The following is a 21,752-nucleotide window of genomic DNA, read 5'->3' on the forward strand; positions in this document are numbered from 1 at the left end:
TTGGATGCTTATCTTGCTGGGATCCTATGACCCCAGCTGACTTCCTGCCCTTTGGGGGGGGGGCTGGACTTGATGATCTCCCGAGGTCCCTTCCAGCCCTAATGTCTATGAAATCTATGAAATCTATGAAACCTTGTTTCTAACTAACTGTCCACAACCAGTTTTCTTCTATCAAGTTGGTTACATCTGTACAAACTTTTTCTAGGGTCAGTTTCTTAGAAATATTTGTGAAATGCAGATTTGGATCTATGTCCAAATTCTGCAGCCCAGTCAGTTCACTCCATGCTGGTTATTTGAGAACATGATCCAAACTTGCATACAAGTTAATGAGAGTCAGTCCATTTCTGTCAATGTGTTTTGGAACAGACTCTGAGAAAAGACGCTACCAGGGAAGCATGTCTCTTGGTGACCATTCTCAGCACAGGCGGGTGTAGCAAAGGCAGGTGCATCTGGGTGTGTCCTGAGCAAACAAAGGCTCAAACATTTTCAGTGAGCAAACAGAAATGAAAGTAAATAACCAACAACCACAACGCTGCCTGGCATGCAATGAAAGCAACAGCTCCAGGACTTAGGGAACCATTACAACTGCCTGTGATCACCTTGCTGTAGTAGGGTTGGAGTGTTGTTGTAGCCAGAATGATTCAGGAAATATGTGAGAAGCAAGGTTTCTATTTTTGTAATATCCCTTATCAGGCCAGATGTATAGTTGGGAGAGATGTCAGACAGGCTTTTGGGCACAGTGTGCCTTTCCCTTGTCTAGGCAGACCCGAGGAAGGGCACTTCATGCTCCAAAGTTTGGCTTACATCTCTCCCAACTGTATGGCTGGTCTAGTAAAAAATATCATTGAAAAACAAAAAACAAAACCCTTGCCTCTGTCATCAGCTTGGCTTTTTTATTCCCCCTCCCTGCCTTCCTCCCAAGAACAATTTTCCTTTCCCTTCCATGTGCATAGTCCCTCGCCCTGACTCACCCCAGTCTCACTTACGCTACCTAGGTTATTCAGTAATAGCTCAGTGTTTCCAAGATGACGTGCCCTTCCTGTCCTCAGGGAAGACTTAAAATTGAATGTAAACCAATGGCATCATGGGTTTAAAGATAAGTCAGCTGGGATTTGACTGCTTCTGTTTTCCCCAGGCATTTCCAGCTAATAAGGATGTTGTCACCTCTGCTGCCTGCAACCTTCTCAGTAGCTGCTACAGAATCTTCCCTCTCCCTGGGTGCTGGGGGGGCAGCATTTCAGATTTGGCAATTAATAGCAGCCAACACTGTTTCTCCTTCACAGGATTAGGAACATGATGCTAGCCCCTGGCCCACAGCGCAAGCTAGTGGAAACCTGGCAGACAAAGGAGAGGCCTGGAAGCCCACAGAACCTCAAGAAATTAAACAACCAGGACTTCAACCACCTGAGAAGCTACTGCCTGAGCAAAGGGCAGCTATTTGAAGATGGCACCTTTCCAGCACATATCAGTTCCATTGGCTCCCAACTGCTCCCTGAGGACAAACTGCACAGTATAGAGTGGAGGAGACCAATTGTGAGTTGCTACTCATGATGGCTTTTAGTAGCCCTGCTTTGTTAATACACTGATTTTAGCATTCCTAAGTAGACAGATGTTTCATTTTATATGTTGGCTGTTAGCTGCACCCATGAGTGAGGAGCTGTGCACAGCAGGCCTGACCTGAGAAGGACTAAATATTGTGTCTCAAGAACTGTGTTCCAGAGTTGGTGGGAGAAGGTGTTTAATGTGACATCTTCTGCAAGAGTGCTGTATATGTTCTCCTCCACTGGCCATTTTGGAAATTCTCAATGCCTGCTTTTTAAATAGTGGAGGGTCCAGAGCCTGGAGCCTTCAGGGTAGGTGTCCTTGGGATTCACTCTTCTAAACAGAAAAGAGATGGTGCCAAATCGTTAAACTACTCACCAAGGAAGGTAGAAACCTCAGCTCTAGGCTCTCCTCATCTTGAGGGGATTCAAAGCCACATCACCCCCATTCCAGGGGAGTACCCTAACCATCAGGTTATTATAGTTTGAGGGTCACCCTCATTGCCTTGAAAATGAGCCACTAGGAAGCCCACAATGCAGGATGTATGGAGCCAGAAGGAAAGCAAACCAAAAGGAGCGTGCCTCTATCGCTTAGTGGTTTGAGTACTCAGATGTGATCTTACTTTCAGGCTTATTTCTGAAGTTCTTCTTCAGTGACTGTTTGATGCAGCAGGCATTCACAGTCCTAAGAAGAAGGACTTCATCTCCTAGATGAGTGTCCTAACCACTAGACTATAGATGCAGGCTCCCTATTGCTTTCTCTCCCTGGCCTTATGGTTCTTCCTTTATTGGCTTCCCAGGGATACAGCTTCAGTGGAAATGGTGAAGGCTGACTTCACCCAAGCTATTTTGGAGCCTCATGGTTAGATGTTTGAACGGGTGAGGAAGGCCTATAACCTAGGTCTTCCACTTCTCATGCTCCTACACCAACCATATTTTGGAATGGAAATGCTTCTGGCCCTCACAGCTTCTGCCTGACTCAATGCTGTTGATATGCAATGAGCATTCTCAGACCTTGCCTCCTGAATTTCGAAGAGTTGAAGGACTGTTCTGCCTTGTGTTAGGCTCTCAGTGTTACTTAAGTGGGAGCTAGGCTTAGCTGTTCAGTTGCTCGGTGTCAAGAGTCTAAGGCTAGGCATGTAGGGAAACATGCAGTCCAAAATGAAGGTGCCAAATGACTTTTGCAGCCCCCTCAAGCAGGGTTTTTCTCATTGGTGTAGCTGGGCAGTTCTGCCTCCTGGGTGAAGGTGGCTCTGGGGAAAGCCAAGTCAACAGCACGATGACTGCCCCAGTCACCCCCTTTAGTTATTCTGCTGGTTCTTTGGGACTACTGTTTTGGACGTAGGTGAAATTTAAACACCTAAGTCCTACCTAAATCTCTTCTCTGGATCTCACTCATAGCTTCCAGTTATTTAAATGACAGATAACAATTATAGCTGCTGTTCTTGTTTTAATAAAGCAGTTGAGGAGCAAGCTTGTTTCTATTTTACCTTGTGTCTTGTCAAGAAAATTGCCAATTACCTTCAGAATCTGGGCTCTTTATATCTGGCAGTAATACACAAAGCAGAAAGAAAACAACCTGATTTTCACACACCAGGCAAGTTAGAAACAGCTTGTTTTGACTTGTAAAGTGAGCCAATTTGATATGGGAGTCCCTGAGGGGGAGTGAAACAGGAGAACGGAGGTATCATTTTAAATGTCACTCTTCTTGATTGTGCACTAGCTGCAGTTTGACAATAGACAGGAACATTGTAGGCCATGTTTTCAGAACCGACCTATGCTTTTACATGAAAAGTGTGTGAAATAATATGCATCTGCAAAACTGTATGCATGCATGGTTTGCATGTGTCACCTCAAATATTATTGTTGTAGGCAAGGCTGAGAGAATTGAATGAAGCAGGGGTCCCATAGAGAACACAGTGTGTGAGCATATAATTAGAGACTGTCATAATCAGAACTATGCAATTAACTGATCTTCCAGCTTACCAGCAATTCTAAAAAGTGGAAGAAAAAATGAGTTTCATTCTGAATGAAGCACTGTACTCTGCAGCAGAGCTCTTTTATTTTAAAAAAAATAAAGTTGGAGGAAAGTTCTAAATAAAAGGTAGGTACAAGCTGGAAAAAAAAATGAAGTGTTCGCACTTTAAAATGTTAAAACATTCTGACTTTTGCTACATGAACAGTTCAGTAAAACTGAGATAGACCTGTGAAATGTTTCAGTGTTTCCAAAACTGCCTTTGACAGGAAAAATGTTTCCACAAAAACAGTCAGTGGAACTCTAATTGTAATGGCATACAAAAGGGAGCTGAATTAAGATTCTACAGTCAGCCAGAATTCTAATGCCTAAAGTGGCTGAGTGCTTGAGTTTGCAACATTAATAACATCAAAGCATAAAGCTGTTATGCTGTGACAGGAATACTTCTACTAGAGCCTTTCTCTGCCCTTCTGTTATGGGCCAACCGCCTGCGTACTCGCCTGCCATGCCTTGATCTTGGTCGATTAATTAATAGATGTAATTAGCGGGAGGCTGCCCACTGTTTTTTTTGCCCCAGTGCCAGGGGGCACTATCTGTGGCTCCTTTTCCTCCCCTGCACCACAGCCCAAGCCTCACAGATGGTACTGATGTGGTTTTGACCTGGGCCCTGCTATAAATCGGTCCTCTGACTTCCCTGGGCTTCCACTGCCCTGTCTTGTCCTGTGCTTTCCTGGTGCTCTGCTGCCTCCTTTGCTCTGGGGCTCCTCATTGCCCCCTTTGCTCTGGGGCTGGGGTCAGTGCACCCCAAAATGCCACACCCTCTCTGGCACCAGGATCCCCATGCTACCGTGGAACCCCTATGAAGCCTCCTCCAACCTCTAATAGCCTCACCCAGTCCTCCGGTTAAAACAGTGAACACAAAAGCACAAAGCCCCTGGCTGTAACATACAAAGCTAAACCGTCTGGCCAAACAACATTCGATCCCTACTGGGAAAACACTCCAACCCCAGCAGCAACCAGGGGATGCTCATGCAGTCAGGGTTCTCCTCTCTGTCTGCACTGGCTGAGCTCCTCCTCCCTTGGTCACCAGAGGGGAACTGCCCTCTTGGCCTCCTGCCTGGCTTTATATGGGCCAGGCCCTGCCCCTTCCTGTCAGCTGGCTCCCCAGTGGTTGCCCTGGCAACCAGCACCTGTTACTCTGGCTGCCCTGGTAACTGGCAGCTGGGCCTCCCTCTTCTTGCCACTAGGAGTCTCCCAAGCTGTTTTCTGCTCTCAGGCGCAGGGCACCTGAGTGCTCTGTGACATATGCATACCTGGGAATGCACATGCTCACACATGCAAACACTCATCATTAATGTTGCACCTGCAGACAGATCTCTGGTTCAAGGATTGAATGCTTAAGTCACTTCAAGTCCAATCAGTGAGCTGCAGTAGAGATCATTCTCCAATTGAGGGATTGCTGATGACACTTAGGGCGCAGACAGAAGTTATGTCTGTTGCACAATTGGCCCCTTGAAAGTGCTGTACATCCATGCCCTGACAGAAGTGCATAGCTGCAGAATGATTTAAAAGTGCCTGATTGTGGGACAGATTAACCCTCATTTAATGAGGATTCATATGAAGGTGGTCCAAAGCAGACCACCTTCATTAACTTCTGTTTACCCGTGCCCCCAGGGCTGTCCTCAGAATGGGAGGGGGGAAGGGAAGGGAGGGAACTCTGTCTGGGGTTTCCCCAGCCTGCCTGGAGGCTGGGGTGGGTGGATTGGTGCCCCCTGAGGGATAATATTGTCTGTCAGTGTGTATCATTTTTCAGTGCACCATGCTCAAAATCACAGCCCACTGAGTCTAAAAGAAACACCTTTACAGATGATTGTGTCAGAAAAGACCTTGCTAGGGTCAGACTCTGATGCACTTCCTTATGTTGATATGTTTCCTTATGTGCCTTACGTTACATGTCCTTACTCCACATGTTGTCCATGGACTTCATCACAGAGTTAGGCACCGTTCAGCAGGGTTTTAAAGTAAGACAGGATGCAACAAATGGCTGTGACTGGCAGCTAGAAGGGCTGGGAAAGGAATGGATGAGGGCACCAGTAATGAGACCTGCATATTTCTGTGTGACACTCAGTGGGCGTGTCTACACATGTACTTTAATGTGCCTGTTTTAATGTTAATTAAAGCATCATTTACAAACCTATGCTAGTTAGTAAATGTACATTAAAATAGGCTAATGTGCATTGGGTGCCTATACTCGTACATGGAGGCCTCCAATGAGCTGTAATTACAACCCGTTGGAGCAGATTTGATTAATCAAGCCACTCTAATTAAAGCACCCCCACTGCCTCCCAAAGCATGTGTATACATGCCCATTAAGCATCAGTTAAAAACTGTGCACTTTAGTTAATGTGCATTAGGATATTTTCTTAGTACCACACAATGAAGGATGCCTATACACAAGGCTGCTCTGACACACTGTAACTACAGCATGTCAGAGCAGATTCGATAAATTGGGTTTGCTGGAGCATGGTAATTACTATGCTCCAGCCAGCCTCCATGTCATGTGTATCAGCATCCCCATGCTTCAAAATAGTGGTGGGGGTGCTGTATCTAGAGCTCATTTGATGAGTTTTAGATAAAGTGCTCCAGACGCCATTTTGAAGTGAGATGGACGGGTGCTTTAATTAGGGTGGCTCTTGGAGCCTCTCTAACTAAAGTGCCCCTCCCCCCCCGAGCATGTGTATAAATGCCTGAAGGTATTAAATATAATTCACATTAACTAAAGTGTGGTAATGCATGTGCAGATGTGCCCATTTGTGTAATTCAGGTTTCTTCTGGCCATATCAGTCCAGCTGCTGCATGGGGCCTGAATGCATTTGGGAGTGAAGACCCCGAGAGGATTTTCTGTCTGTGCCAGATGGCCCTGTGAGGGGAGGGGAAGAAGGAAAATATGGAATGAATTTGGCAGCCACCACAGAGAATTTTTCAGAGAAGGGGACATGAGGAAAGGTTGCTTGAACAGAAACATGGGCTACAGCCATACCACCAGGTCTTACTGAGTCCTTTCTGAATGCTGCTCCCTTTGAGACGCAGCATGTCAAAGGACTAAGCATAAGCAAGTGTGCCAGTTGGATTTAAGCTCCCCCCGCCCCAAAGAGGAGATCAAGGTTTAATTTGAGACATTTTTGAGCAGTTCATATGAAATATGAAAAACAAGCAAGTGGCAATGGGTGCAGATGTTCAGCGTTTCTTTTAGTTTAGCAAGCTATTTTCTGGGGTGGAGGGAAGTTGCTTATCCAGCTGTAGACCCTGACAGTTTTCATAGCTTTTGTATTTTATGGGCGTTGCAAGGGTGTGGAGCTCTAGGACCCTGCTCAATATTCCTGTTTGCCCAAAATAAAAATCAATTCCATTTTTGTTTGTTTCATTTAATCAGCCTAATTGAATGGAAGCAGCATTTCCAGTTCACAGAATGCTCCCCCATGCCCCACATCCCCCAGTCCACACACCCAACCTCTGCTCCTCACACTGTGGGGCTGGGGCCTGGGGGTATGGGGCAGCAGGTTGGGAGAAGAGCATTAGCAGGGATGGGGGGGTGGAAAACTGGGTTTGGAGTGAGGGGCACCAACAGGGCCAGGGGGCTGTCTTCTACTTAAAGGATTTACTGGGTAGGGACTGGGCATTGCTTACAAATGGGTCCTGGTACAAAAAAGGTTGAGAACCACTGATATAGGAGAACCTGGATTTTGAGCAGAACAGAGGTGAGGAGTTGATGTAACATTACTGACCTCTCTGTTTACCAAAGAGGGGTGTAACCTTTGAGAGAAACTCCCACAAGCAAAAGTATAGGATTTAGATGTCTTAAGCTGCATATGTAGTAGACAATATATTGTTAATCAGAGCCAAGTAGTAACGCTCTATTTGCTTTCTCTATTTGCTGTTTTCTCTGTGCTACCCAACTCAGGATAAAAAACCCAGCCACATAAATATTTAGATAGAGGGAAGTGTCTTTTTTGCTTATCAAGTGCTTATTTGGATGGCAGTTCTTTTTCCAGAATAAACCATCTCTGGTGGTCCATATTTCTTAATGGCTGACCAGCTCACCATCTCTATCCTGGGAAATGCTAGAGAATTACTAGTGCTGTCATTTTACAGGTTTTATTTAGGGAAGCTAGGCCTACCCTGAGTTATAACAGATCACTATAGTTATGGGAGTGCAAATAATTTACACCTGGACAAAAGAAGGTAAAAGGCTTTATACCCTGCATCAGCTGTTCCATGTCAGCTCACATGCCTCCTTTTAGTGAAAGCAGACCTGTAGCAACTTACCGCTCTTTCAGTGATGGCCAGTAACTACATTTTCCTTTCCAACCTGCCTTTGGATAAGAGCATGGCCACAGGAAGGTATTGTAGAGCAGCTGATGCACAGTGAATCCTCAGTCCCTTTTACTTCTTGGTAAATTGCTTATATGTCCATACTCTAGATCAATGGATCTCAACCTTGTTTGTACCAGGACTCATTTGTAAACATTGATGGACAATCTTGACCCTGCTGCCCCCTGCCCTCAGGCCCTACCTCCCACTGTGTGTGGGGCAGGGGTTGAATGTGTAGGGTGGGAGGGGGCATGGGGGGCCCCAAGAAGCCCTTTGCAGGCTGGAACTCTGCCAGGCTGCAAGGGAAAAGCCACAGTTTCCTAGATTTTTCTCCTTTTAAAGGAGAATCCATTTTTTAAGTTTGTTCACAGCTCTTTCATATATTCTTGCAACCCACTTTTGGTTCATGACCCATAGGTTGAGAAACTCTGCTTTAGTTCACACAGTAAGTCCACCATAAAGTAGAGAATGGAACCAGTGTCTTCTCAGACCCAGACTAGAAGCCTATGCAGTGAACACATAACCTTTGCAGAAGTACTACTCCCTGTAGTTGTTCCTATAGACTAGGAGTGGACACTTATTTGAGCCTAAGGGCCACATAGGGAGTTTTGATGAGCTGGCACAGGCCAAGCCAGCACCCTACCCCCTCCCACATGCAGCAATGCACCAAAACTCCCTATAGGGCTTTGGGTGGGTAAGGAACAGTGCTGGGGAGCAGGATGGGTGGATGAGGCTGGGATCGTGGGGCAGTAACAGCTTGGGGCTGGGGCCTAGACTGAGGCATGATCTGCTCCCTGCATACCCTGTCCTGTGGGGGAATGGGGTGTGTGGTGTATAGAGGGGCCTAGTGTGTGTGAAAGATGGGGGTTGCTCCTTGTTCTCTAGGTCCCAGGAGCCAGCCAGGGTGAGGGGAGGGAGGGGGATGCAGGGGGCATGTGCAATGGACCTTGCCTAGACAGTGCAGTCCATAGCTGCCCCCATGGCACTCCACATGGGGCTGAGCCCCGCCTGAGGAAGCCTGTGCCTTACTCCCACCCATGCCCACAAAGCCAGCCCTGTCCCCAGCCCTGGCCAGTGTGCAGCTTCTGGCAGGGCTGTTCCTGCTGTGACTGCAGCCAGCTGGGTACTGCTCTGCTCCCCTTGCCTGTAGTGGGAACTGCTTAGCTGAATCTTCCCCTCCTCCTTCCTGCCTGCCCACAGCAGTGTAGCAGGGGCAGGAGCTGCCACTGAAGGCAAGAGGAGCACAGCAACACCCGGCCAGCTGCAGCCATACCAGGAGCACCCCAATGGAAGCTGTGCATGCTGGCCAGGGCCTGGGCACAGGCCCAGACCCAGGCCCAGGCTGGTGGGACTGTTCAACTCCCTTCACCTCCAGCAGCAGCTCCTCCTCCTGGTCTTGCCCTTGCTGTGCCAATCTGGCCGAGCATGGGGGGAACCTTCAACCAGGTGGCTCCTGCCCCAGCACACGGGCCTCCATCTCCATCTCCATCTCCTGGCCACTTTTCACCTGCTACATCCACCCATGGGTGGCTGATCATTGTGCTAGGTGGGCAAAGAGGGTGGAAGGGAGCTGGGAGCTGCAATCAAAGCCCAGCATGCCAAGGCAGGATCTGCCTGGCTGAAGCTCCCCCCCCCCACTTGCAGTGGCACAACAGAGGCAAGAGCAGGAGGAGGAGCTGCAACTGGAGGCAAGGGGAACAGAACAGCCCCACCAGCACAGGCCCCAGCCAGTGCACACAGCTTCCAATATTCTTGATATTATTAGTATTGTGTATCTGTGTGCGTGATACCTTATGAATACACTGATGGGCAAGTTCAGGGCCAGGTTTCAGTCTCAGCTGAAATCTAGAGTAACACCATTAAGGCAAGAAGGTCTGTGTGACTGGGTGCATCTACACACGAAGTTTACTTCAGAGTTGCCTAATTAGCTCTGCAGTAAACATCTCCATGTCTACACATGCACCCTTATTAAGGCACATGAAACTAATACAATCCAGAGCAGGCTAGTACTTGTAAATGTAAGTACTAGCCTGCTCCAGAGTTTTTTCATGCACAGCAGCACAGGTGTAGACGCTGCCCAGCTGGCTGGGGCATGAGGATGCTTCAGGGCAGGGGCTACATGCCAGCTAGCCCTACACTGAAGCACTCTCATACCCCATCCAGCTCCTCCACAGTACATTGAACCCAGCTGGAGCAGTCAAGGGTTGCTGCCAGCTAGGGCTGCTCAGACCAGGCTCAATGTGCTGTGTACAAATAAACTCCAGAACAATATACCCCAGAGTTTTTTGCTCCTGGATCCACATTCAAACAGCACACCCACTCTGGAGTTTATTCCTGTGCATTAATTGCACATGTAAATGTACCTACTGAGAGCAAAATTTGGCCATCAGTTAATATGAACCTCTATAGTGACTTGAACGGAATTTGGAGCCGAGCCCTTAAATGGGTAGCCCAACAAATCAGAACAGAGCATGATGGGAAGCAGGCAGGGAACTGAACAGACAGAAACAACAGTAAAGAAAGGAAAGAGCATACTGGTGATAGAAAAGCTGGCAGGAATTGAAGTGTAGGCTCCACCTTTTCCAAAACTGTTCCCTAGATTCCTTTGAACGCTCATTGTGTGAGCCATAGATCTGTTCTCCTTACTATACGCCTCTTCTTATTGTGTAGTATCTGTTTACCAGGAAAGATTGTTAGCCCCAAGAATTACATGGAACTGTTCCATTTTGAGTAAATGATTAAATAGTCCCTGGGCCAGTGAGAGGGACTAAGGAAAACTTCATGATTAGGCATCAGATACAGGCAGAGATGAGATCTGAATGAAAGTCTCCCGTATACTATATGAGTGTGCTAACTACCGGGCTGCTGACTATTCTGCTATGGGATGTCATTGTCTAGCTTTCTTTTTTATTGAAAAAATCAAAGAGAAGTGTCAGTTTGTCCCAATGGGGAACAAAAATAAATTCTGACACTTTTAAATGTTTTATGGAATAGATTTTTTGTTTTCCTGCCAGACCTGAAAAAAAATCTGTCCAGCTATATTGTTTGCTTGGATGTTATGATGATTTGCCAGGTTTTTCAATAATCCCTCTAAAACATATTTCATTTCTGCTTTATTCCTGCTGACAAATGGATGCATTGACATTATGTCCTTTTTTCCTCTTCTAGTGGATAGAGAGGGACCAGATTTTCAAACAGCCTCAATGTCCACAGCTCTCCTAATGATATTTTTCACTTTACCTCAGCACCCAACATGCACCCTATGTAGTGAGATCTTTTGCAAAACTTACTTAATTTGTGTCTTGATGTTGCCCAATTTAAGTCAATGAGATTCTTGCCCTTGTATTCAATGGGAGCTGGACTACACACTTGCTGCCTACAGATCTCCTTTGAAAATTTAGCCCTTGATGCATCGTACTATACAGAGAGAATGCAGTGGTGACTGTCATCTTGATCACTGCCATCCCAATACATTTTTCTGACTGCTGTTTGCTACCTAATCCTTTTTGCTTCTGATCAGGGTAGCTAACTGTCTGTAAATTATATGGACAGTCTGTTAAAAAAAAAAAAAAAAAAGACTAAAACACATGTCTGTGAAGTCCATAAAAATGAGTTGTCTATAAAAAAAACCTAAGAAACCGTGAGCTTGATTGAAATTTATCCTTGGTATGAGGCTAGGTATAAGTACTGATGGACAGACAGAGCAGAGAAGAGCAGAGCAGGACCATCATGTCTGAGCTTGAGTGAAACTTGACGCTTGCTGGAAGCTCATCATCAGGGCTTTGTGGCCCACAGGAATCTATGTAGCACCCTTCCTCATTGCCACATGCTGCTTCTGTCCCCTATTGGCTATTGCCTACCTGTAATATTCAACTTGAAGACAGGGATGGATGCACAATCCTGGGCAGTCTGAAGCAGTAGGAGTGACAGGGAGGGTGGAAAATAAAATTTATTTTCCCCAGATTTCTGGGTTGGAGCTTGAGCCAGATTAGAAAGTTGGAGTATTTTAACATGGGGGAGAGCATTGCTTTAACTAGAGCAGCTCTGAGAGCCACTCCAATTAAACTGCCCAGGGTGTCTCATGTATCAGTGTCCCTGCACTTCAAAATGGCAGTGGGGGTGCTTTATCTAAAACTTGCTGAATGAGCTTTACTTAAAGTGCCCCCACTGCCATTTTGAAGTGCAGGGATTGTGATACACGAGTCACAGAGGTGGGCTGGAGCATGGTAATTACCATGATTACTCTGATGCACTGTAAGTACAGCACATTGGAGCAGCCTCCCAGCCCTTACATAGGCCCCCTTGGTGTTAAACCCTGAAATTTGAACCCAGCACTTGTTACTGCCATCTGGGGCCTGGCAAACGGGTTACATTTATGTTATGTAAAACATAGGTCAATAAAAAAGTTTAATTGTCAGTAAAAGTTTGCAGATTGTCAGTTAAAAAAATGTCTTGGGTTGACCACTCTGCGTCAGTTCCAAATATTTCCAGCACCCTCCCTGGATAAGGACTGTGTTGTAAGGAAGTTCCACGCCCTTCCCGTGAACCTTTTCATGTCTTTCTGAGACTGCTAGTTTCAGTTTAGCCCACAGATAAGCTCCATTCAGGTTTTCCTCAGAATTGTTAACCCTGTTATTACAACCTGACCTTTAGTTTTTGACTGCAGGATGCACAGTTCTGAGCTAAAAGAAGCTGCCATTATTCCAGCAGGAACAGTGAGTTTCCTTTCTAAGGTATATTATCAGCTTCCACATTCCTTTAGATAAAATATCCCTCAATATACTTTGACTAAGCTGAGCAACTGGATAACTCACTCTAGAAAAGCAAATGAAGGAGAATCCCCTTTTCTTGTATTCTTTATTTTCCCCTTCTCTGCGTTTTAGTAAACATCGAGTCGGAATAGGAAGAAATCTATGCGTTACCTACTTTAAATAGTTATATAGCCCTTACTGCTATAGAGTCTGAACACCTTTCAGTCTGTAGTTTTACAGACTGGGCACTAGGCCACAAAGAAAATGACTTATTCAGTCTATGATGGATTAGAGGACTGAATATTGTCAAGCACATTGGACTCGAGGTGTTAAGGACCAAGGTGTTGGCAGTCTGGTTTAATGGCTAGGCACCTGAATATAGATCTCCTGAATCTCTTCAAGTTAATACATTTAATACTACACCACCCATCCTCTCTTGGGCTGCAAAGGTACTTGTAAGTGTGGTATGAAAACTAGAAACAAGGCAAGGACCCACAGATACCCAGCAGAAGTAATCCTTTCTGTGAAATATGTGAATGAATATGTGAAACGTGTTGAACGTGCAGATAAGAATCCAAAGTTACTTTTTGTTGAATCAGTTAATGACAGTGAATGCATAACTTGACTTTACGTTATCAGTATAGTTAGTGCTTGCCAGCCTGGTAGCACTCTTACCCACATTATGGTTGTGGGGTCATTTTGTTTCAGAATGCCCTTGGACAAATATAACATTTTCCACTGATGTAATGTCCTCCCCTAGATTCCTGGAGACTGCTCTTAACTGTGACTGCCAAACTGGGACTGCTCTTAAAATGGGCTGGGTAGATTTTATTTTTAATGAATTTTGTTCTGGCTTCTGTTTTTATATGCAAGATTCACTTGTGTGTAGATAGCTGGAGGCATTCAGGCTGCGGCTGTCCCTAGACTGTATCTTTCTCTGGTTGGAGAGGTCTACTGGCTTCTTCCGATTGAGGAGCCTCTTTCACCTCAGCCCTTGCTGGTAAGCTGTGCTGAAATATGCTGATGTACCAAACGTGTTTAATTTTATAACATGTCTCCATAAAACACTAACTTTATCTAGACCAGTGGTTGTCAGCCTCACTGGACCAAATGTTGACAGTCTTGCCTAGTGGTTATGCACCTGAAGTATAGGTGCAGTCCAGATGAGTCTCCTTGGACTAGGTCTGGAGCTCTGCTTTGGCCTCATTACGCAAAGTACCCCGCAGAAAATGCCAGCTCTTACCTTTCATGCAGAAAAAGAATAAAGCAGTTTCTCTGTCACGAGGAACTCAGATAGAACCCAGCAGGTTAGAATGTTTCTGACACTATAGATTTCTATATGAAATCTCTGGATTTATCTTGTGAACCATGGGTAGGTGTTTAGACACCTAACTGTGCTGCTATTGTATGGCAATTTGCAATACCCTTAAAAGGATCTCCTGGCAGCCCAGACTGCCACAGCATCCTGGTTGAGAATCACTGGTCTGGATTGTGCATGTCAATGTAAAGTGGGTACTTGGTCTGCTTCATCTGGAATCCCATCAACAGCTCTTCAGCAGAACGGTGTCTGGTCAATATTTATATTTATTTTATTTGCATGTATGTGGTTTACAAGCAATCGTCTGGAGCGTTTCCAAAGCTGTCCGAAATCTACAGTCATTATTACGCTGCAACGTTATGGCCACTCAGAACTTTGTGACAACAATGGGGGAAGAACAAGTCACGAACACTGTTACAGGGAAGATAAGTATACCCATGTGGATGTGATAGGGCAGCAGCAGCGCACCAAGATATATTAGGGAAAGTGGGGAGCCTAGGGTACCAGTCACAGGTTTCTGCACTGGCACCATATGCCATTGGTTGGCCTGAAATGGCTTCATGTGTCATCGCCCCCACAAGAGAACTTTTAACGGGATTCTTGGGGGTGTCTATTACTATGAACCTACTTCACAAAACTGACATGGCTCTCACAGCTTTGTGAGTCATGTCATATGCAGGTTTCATGTTGTCAAATCAAACACGCAAGAAGGAATGCCAGTCCTGCTTCATGAAGAGCTGCTAAATGATTTTTCTTGCCCCAGCTGTCAGGTGTTGCTTCTGCCTCTTGCCTCTCTGTTTGCTTAGGCATATTTATTTGCTGCTGCATTTGGGACTTAATTCCATTTCAAAGCAGACTGTTACACAGCAGAGAAGTGTTACAAGGGTTACTTGTACAGAAGGCTCAGAGATATAATTGAGTGAGCATCTTTCTACCAATAAATACAAAGATGTGATGCAATTATGTGATATTTGTTAAAGTACAGCATGGAAACATGACACATTTATGTGTGCAGGGCTGGGTTCAGAGGCTTTTAATTTTTAATTACTCAGACAGAAGTCTTCTCTCTGAATAAGGACTGAATTAAAGAAAAATCAGTAAGAATGCAGGAATTTGGCAGACAGAAAATAAGCTCTCTCTCTGTAACTTCATCAACAGAAATGATGCAAAACGTTTCAGATGGTTCTATATTAGTGGCATGTCAATCACAAAAGACTCAGAGGTTTGATCTGGAAAAGCATAGCTACATCTGGATACTGATCCAGATCATTTGAGCATGTTTTTCCTCTCTCAACAGGGAAGGAAAAACATGTAGACACAACACTTTTTTCCCTTGAGCTAACCTCCCCCAGAGTACCAAGAACTCTGAAGCTATCCTTTCCCTTCCCACCAGCCCTTCCAAAAGACCACAGTTTGATAGAGATGTTCAAACCTGGATAACATGGTGAGAAGGGAGGCATGAGAACTTGAAGAGAAGGTTGTGGGAAGTCAGACTGCCTTTGGATGTCAAAGTGTGTAGACCATAATCATGGCTTCCATGGAAAACAGCATCACAGATTAACAGAGAGAAGCCTAAGTATCTCCTTTCCTGTAAATGGTAGGCAGCATATTACGTAGAAAGATTCAAGGTCTTTTTCCCTCTTCACATAGCTTCAGCGGGCCGTTTTTGGCCAGGAAAGTTGTGGTGATGATTTTCAAAGTGCTGGAAGAGCATTCATTAATTCATCTGAAATATTTGTCTGAGCAGCATTTAAACTTGTGTATACCTCCATCAGGCAGAGTGCCAAAGCTTGTGTAGTTCAAGCATTAATCTTTTTACACAGTCATGATTGTTGGATTAATATCACTGGGAGGTAGCAAATAATGACCTCCTGGGATATTGGTTGAAAAGTTCCATAAGAAAGACTACAAGTGACAAAGATGTGCATGAGTGGTAGATACTCATACTGCCCTTTGCTTTTTCCTTCGTTCAGGAGATACAACACAATCCCCGTTTAATCGTGGATGATGTTAGCAGATTTGATATTGCTCAAGGACATATAGGTAAGATCTAAGTGACAAGCATGGAGCAATAGACTGTGGTCCTTTGCTTCTGCTGTTATCTGAGTACTTGGTGTATTTCACTCCACACATACTCAAACCCACAGAGAACACGGGTATAACTAACTATGCTATGTGTATTCTACAATCATTTATACATGGTCTATGGTTCAAGTCCCTTTGAAATCAAAATGACACCCATTGTTGCTATCTATTTACTTCTAGGTGTACTTCTAAGTATAGAAAGCGAGATCTAGTTGAGGCCCAACAGAAAGTAACATTCAGTGGATCAACTTCACCCCAGAATTTGCTACTCCATTTGGCTTTGTGACTGTAAAGTACTTGTCCAGCAACTTTCAACTTTTTCTTTCCAGGTTCTTTACTTTCACCATCCCTTATAACTAAGCTTACCATAAGGAAAGTTGGGATATCCAGGACATTCACATTCATCCAGGACATCTGGGACATTGCCCCCTGCCCCTACCCCGTCCTGTCACAAGTTGGGAGGGGTGAGGCAGCATGCCAGGCAAGCAGCAGTGCCTGCCTGCAAGGTGCTCTGCACCACTCTGACTCCTGGACAACTTTGTCCTGCGCCCCTGCATTTCTGATACATCCATTATAATTCTGAACAGCCAGCTGGGACCAGCCTCTGAAATCTGGGGCTTCCCTGGCTATAACTGTCTTCGTTTTCCTTGCAATGGGTATTTGTCTTTATCTTGCTACAATTCCACACGTTTCTGCCATCCAGAAATCTCATCTCATTTTGGGAGTCACTATTTATTACTTTTTAAAGAAACAGCACCGTCACCAAATTGGTCCTCCCAGCTCAGGGCTGTACACCATTTATATTCCTTGTAGGTCTTAAGACACTCTCACAAGGTAAGGAGCATATTTGTGGAGACCAGATGGCTCCCTACAACTCCTTCATGGCAGGCATGCAGTCATGATGGGTGCAGTCTATAAAACAAGTGGTTCTCAACCTGTTTAGATGGAAGGCACCCTTTGTTAGTGTCAAGGCACCCCTTATTAGACTCAAGTCATCCTTCGGAACATGTCGCTCTTAGTTGATTTTCAACTTCACGAAGAGAATAGAACAATTTCTCCTGCAAAGAATTCAGAAAGATCACAGCAGATCAGAATGCCTTTAACACTGGGGTTTCCTTTTGAAATTTCTGAATTTGCCTTGTGAATCATTTTTCCACACCTAGCAGTGAATCACTGCTATAAACTTAAATAGAGAGAAGGATTCACAGATTCTAGGGCCAGAAGGGACCTCAGTAGGCCATCTAGTCCAGCCCCCTGCCCCTGGCAGGCAAGAAAAGGGTCACCAAACCTGGGATCATGTGATCCCAGCCAGGTGCCTGTCCAGTATCCTCTTGAAGAACCCCAAGGATGAGGTGAGCACCACCTCCCTTGGGAGCCCATTCCAGACCTGGCAACCCTGACCGTGAAGAACTTAATAGGATAAATAGGAACATAGTCCATGAGGTCTTTGAATTTGGGGCAGTGCTGTCATTCATGCTTGTTTCTATTTTGTCCAAACTGTTTTTCACATTCTATCATAACCCTGTTCCCAAAAGCAAAACATTAGAAAGAGACAGATCTTGGTAAGGGAGAGGAGACTATGAGGCAGCAAGTGTGATTGCTTTGTTGTTTCTTGTCTCCTTGAAGGTGACTGCTGGGTTCTGGCTGCCCTGGGGTCTTTGACATTGCAGAAGCACTTTCTGGACAATGTTCTGCCAAACGATCAAGGATTCCAACACAACTATGCTGGGATTTTCCACTTCCGGGTAGGTCACATGTTTGTTAGTGGCATTGCTCCAACGTATTTGTCTGGGGAGTACAAGTGATTGTGAACTACAATCCTAATTCTAAGCACCCTAGACCTTTGGAGTGTTCCACAGCAGACCCTTGCTCAGAATTTTCTCAAAGGCTACAATTTTGTAGTGGGCTAACACACTTTCCATAATCCAGGTCCTTCCATGCTTCAGGGTATTGGTATTCTGGTTCTGAACATTATAGTTTGTGACTGAACAAGCTAAGAGTGTTCTGATTAATTAGCGTAAGTGCATATTTTACATGGAATTCTTGTATCTACTTTAAATCTGTCCCACTGATTCTCACTGGGTGCGTCTACACGTGCACCGTTACTGTGCAGTAACTTAGGTTACTCAGTTAACCAGACTCAGGAGTAAATTTGCTACTTGCATGATGCAGGAAGTAAATTTACTTCTGAGTAGTTACTCCGCAGTAAGACATATGTAGACACTTTACTGTGCAGTACCCCTGTTTGTGTGCACTGACTTGGGAGTAACTTTACTCCCAAGTTGGTACATACACAGCATTACTATGCTGTACTACCTACACCAACACCATTTCTCTTGACAGTGTATGCTACAGTCTAACTACCTACTGTACAAGAGAACTATCTTGATATTGCATCTAAATCTTACTGTATTCCATTGCTCCTGGTAATGCCAGGTGTTTCAGGCTCATTCCCAACATGCAGAGGTGCAAGATAAACCAGCTGGCCATACATTAAAATGAAGCAAATGAGACTTTCTTTCATAGGAGCCTCAAAAGGATATTTTAGGAGAACTCCTTAAATCTCAAGCTGTATAAATACATTATAGCATTTGAAAATGTTTGCTCTGTCCTCTCACCTGCAGATAATACATCTCCTTCTATCTTTTCTGTAACAAGCAACCAAGAAAACAAACCGAATGAAAATTCCTTTTCAGCAGTACCCTTCAATTATTCCATCAAGGATATTTTAGTGCTGTCCCCAGCTCTCGGTTCCAGGCAACATCACTAACAAGCTTTCAGATTTTCGTACACTGATATGAATCACTTTATTTTCTATATTGTTTTGTTTCTTTTCATTGCTTTCTTCACTTTACAGACTGTGGGCCCAGTCCTTTCAGCAGCTGAGGGTTTACTATAAAATGCTGAGCCTAGTCAACTCCTAATATGGTTATCAGGAGTGAAGGAAACTCAGCGCCATATGAACATGAGATTCCATGGATCAAATCTATCCCCGGAGTACCTGCACTGAAGTTAATCGAGTTCCTTCAGTGATAACTTAATTCTTAGGGTGCACACGAATCACTTTGTCCACCACATGAACCGGTACCTCTGGGGTAGAACACAGCAGCCATGGTAACAATGCACTGCAGCAGCTCAGGTTCAGAGTTGAAAAAGTATTCTCTCTCCTTCAGAAAGATTTGGAAGAACAAAGGTGGAATGGTTCTACCTAAGAAGAAGACTAGTCATGACACTGGGATTAGAGTCCCTGTTCCTGTGAAAAGGTTGCTGGGATCTCTAATGAATACAAGTGATCAAAGCCTCAGCTACAAGGCTCATCTAAAAGGCACCCTCCAAAAACTACCATGGCCCATATCCCTGTCTACCACAGGAATTGAAACTCAGAGGCTTTTCATCTCTGCTGTTCTTGGCATCCAGTTGCCAGCTGGTTAGTAAAATAAAAGCCATAAACGCAATGTCATTTTTTTAAAATCAGGAGACCACCTTCCTGATTTCATTGATTAAAGAACCAGTGGGTGTCAAGAGCTGTCTTCTTTGCATGCAGCCTCAACAGGTCCCTTCCCTGATCCATTCAGTATAATTTCCTCAGCTGAAGTCCTAAGGCAAACCTCCAAAATCTTTGTAAGCCTGAGTCATTGGTCCTGTATGTGTTCAGAGGAAGTGCTCCCCTTCTTTGATCACCAGTGACACTTCCAGCAGCATGTCAGGTTTGCCTGGGTGTTCATATTCAAGTGCTGGCTCCACTGCGGTTGAACTGTCTAAGTCTGTGTGCTCTGACAAGCCCAAGTAGGCATGCCTATTGGAGCCTCAGCAGCCCTCTTTATCCGAGCTTGAAAAAATGCAATTCTAAAGTCAGAAGGTCTCCTGGACTGCACTAATCTCCAAACAGAGGCAAGAGTCATGTTGTAGTTTGAACTTTACTCTTGACTTACGGAAAATCTCCAATATCTAGATTCAAATTGCGCTAATCCCCAGACACAGCACATTGTTTGTACTCTGGAAATATGTTTGCTTGTTATGTTTACACATGAGGTGCTGTGTGTGAAGGTGTGGCTAAATTGCAAACCTAAATCCTTTACACCTATGCTTCCCACTTTTTGAAGTTGGCTATTGGACTAAGCTTTCCTTACTGAGCCAGTACCCTCCACTCTTGGAGAAAAGGGCATTTTCATTTAGAAGGACAGCAGTTTAGATTTCATAAGCACTCTCCCATTTTTTACTTCCCTTATATATATAAGCCTGAACTACAGACAGGCTAAATCTAAGGCCTTGTATACAATCCATCCTTCTCCAGATTTTAGTGATTCAGATATAACCAGTATTCTAAACAGCCCTGGCTTTCGTATTATAAAATATGAACCCACTTCTTCGTCCTGTATTTAACCTAAAAAAATGGGTGGTTTGGTGTCAGGCAGACTGAGACAAATTATCTGTCCCTCCTTTTCATTTAAAATCGCTGAGCAAGTTGGTCACTGAGGGTTTCGAGTGCAAATAGCAATACTGTTTTAATAGAACAAGTCATCTTCGTATTTTTCATTCTCCAAAGCCAGTTATTCTGAGCTAACTCTACCCCAGCAAAACATCACCAAAGTCCTTAGCAGTAAAACAGCTGTGAATGTGTCCTATGATTGCAAAGTCATGCTGCACTGCATTAATCTGCTAATGACTCCTTTAGATTTTTCCCCACTGATCTCCCTCCTTGAAATGTTTCATCAGCTGGATCAGTCAGAAGAACACCTGTTCTGCCCAGCTGCTGAAGTGGCCAGTCACTTTTCCATCTATCTAGCAGATGGATAATAGCCCAAAGTCATCCTTTTTCTCCTTCCCTCACTGTTCTCTATATGGCCATTACAGATCATATAAAAGTTTACAGAGAGATATATCTAAGCAGGTTTTAGACTCAGGAGGATAGAATTAGAAAAAAATCCAGAGGCTGGAACTTGATGGAAGGCTTCTCTGACCAAAAGGTGTCCACAAGAGAAGACCCAGACAGCTGAGTTCTGAGATTTAGCATTTTGTCTAGACTCTTGAGTTTTTTGTTTCTCTGAAATACCTGCTGTAGTCCAATTATTATTGATACCAACCTCCTAACATGTCTACAGCATTTTTCATCCAACAGGATCCCAGAGCACTTGATGTCCCCCAGTGACTTCACCCGCCATTGAAAGGCAGTCACCTTTGAAATAAAACTCAGCAGCTTGTTTAACCATGCGCAGCAACAGTCCAAAACAGTTGAAGAGAGGAAGTAAAGACATTACACACATCCCTGGTTTAGATTCACTCTCGGGCTATTTCTGGAGACTGTTGTTCAGAAAGAGTATTTATTCTTAAAATAGGTTCATTCTTTTATTTTTTTTCAGTTCTGGCATTTTGGAGACTGGGTGGATGTGGTGATAGATGACAAGCTGCCTTTCCATAATGGGAACTACCTGTTTGTCCACCCTCAGATGAGAAATGAATTCTGGCCCTCCCTCCTAGAAAAAGCATATGCCAAGTAAGTATACTCAAGGTGTATTTTTCTTTTCCACTGCAGAGTCTTTCATTTATGTGGGTATATGTTGCAACTGCTGCTATGGATAAAATATCCTGTGTAGCACTGCTTGGGATCAGTTGCTTCTTCTGAGTGCTGGATATGTAATAATTAGGAGCTGCATATACAGGGAGCCAACACTGTCTGAAGACTGTAGACCTTAGTCTGAAGACACAAAGTT

General features: G+C 44.6%; 1 protein-coding gene across 1 annotated transcript in view; it reads left to right on the forward strand.

Moving 5' to 3' along the window:
* Positions 1 to 21,752, forward strand: part of CAPN13 (calpain 13) — an 82,544-nt gene that overhangs the window by 4,768 nt on the left and 56,024 nt on the right. The window contains exons 2-5 of the mRNA XM_019549574.1: positions 1,284 to 1,533; positions 15,930 to 15,999; positions 17,668 to 17,786; positions 21,402 to 21,535. Coding sequence (XP_019405119.1) covers positions 1,294 to 1,533; positions 15,930 to 15,999; positions 17,668 to 17,786; positions 21,402 to 21,535 — 563 coding nt within the window. The 5' untranslated portion in view covers positions 1,284 to 1,293. The remainder of the gene's footprint in view (positions 1 to 1,283; positions 1,534 to 15,929; positions 16,000 to 17,667; positions 17,787 to 21,401; positions 21,536 to 21,752) is intronic.

The sequence above is a fragment of the Crocodylus porosus genome, unplaced genomic scaffold, assembly GCF_001723895.1.
Source record: "Crocodylus porosus isolate Cpor-Errol unplaced genomic scaffold, CroPor_comp1, whole genome shotgun sequence".
Classification (NCBI taxonomy): domain Eukaryota; kingdom Metazoa; phylum Chordata; order Crocodylia; family Crocodylidae; genus Crocodylus; species Crocodylus porosus.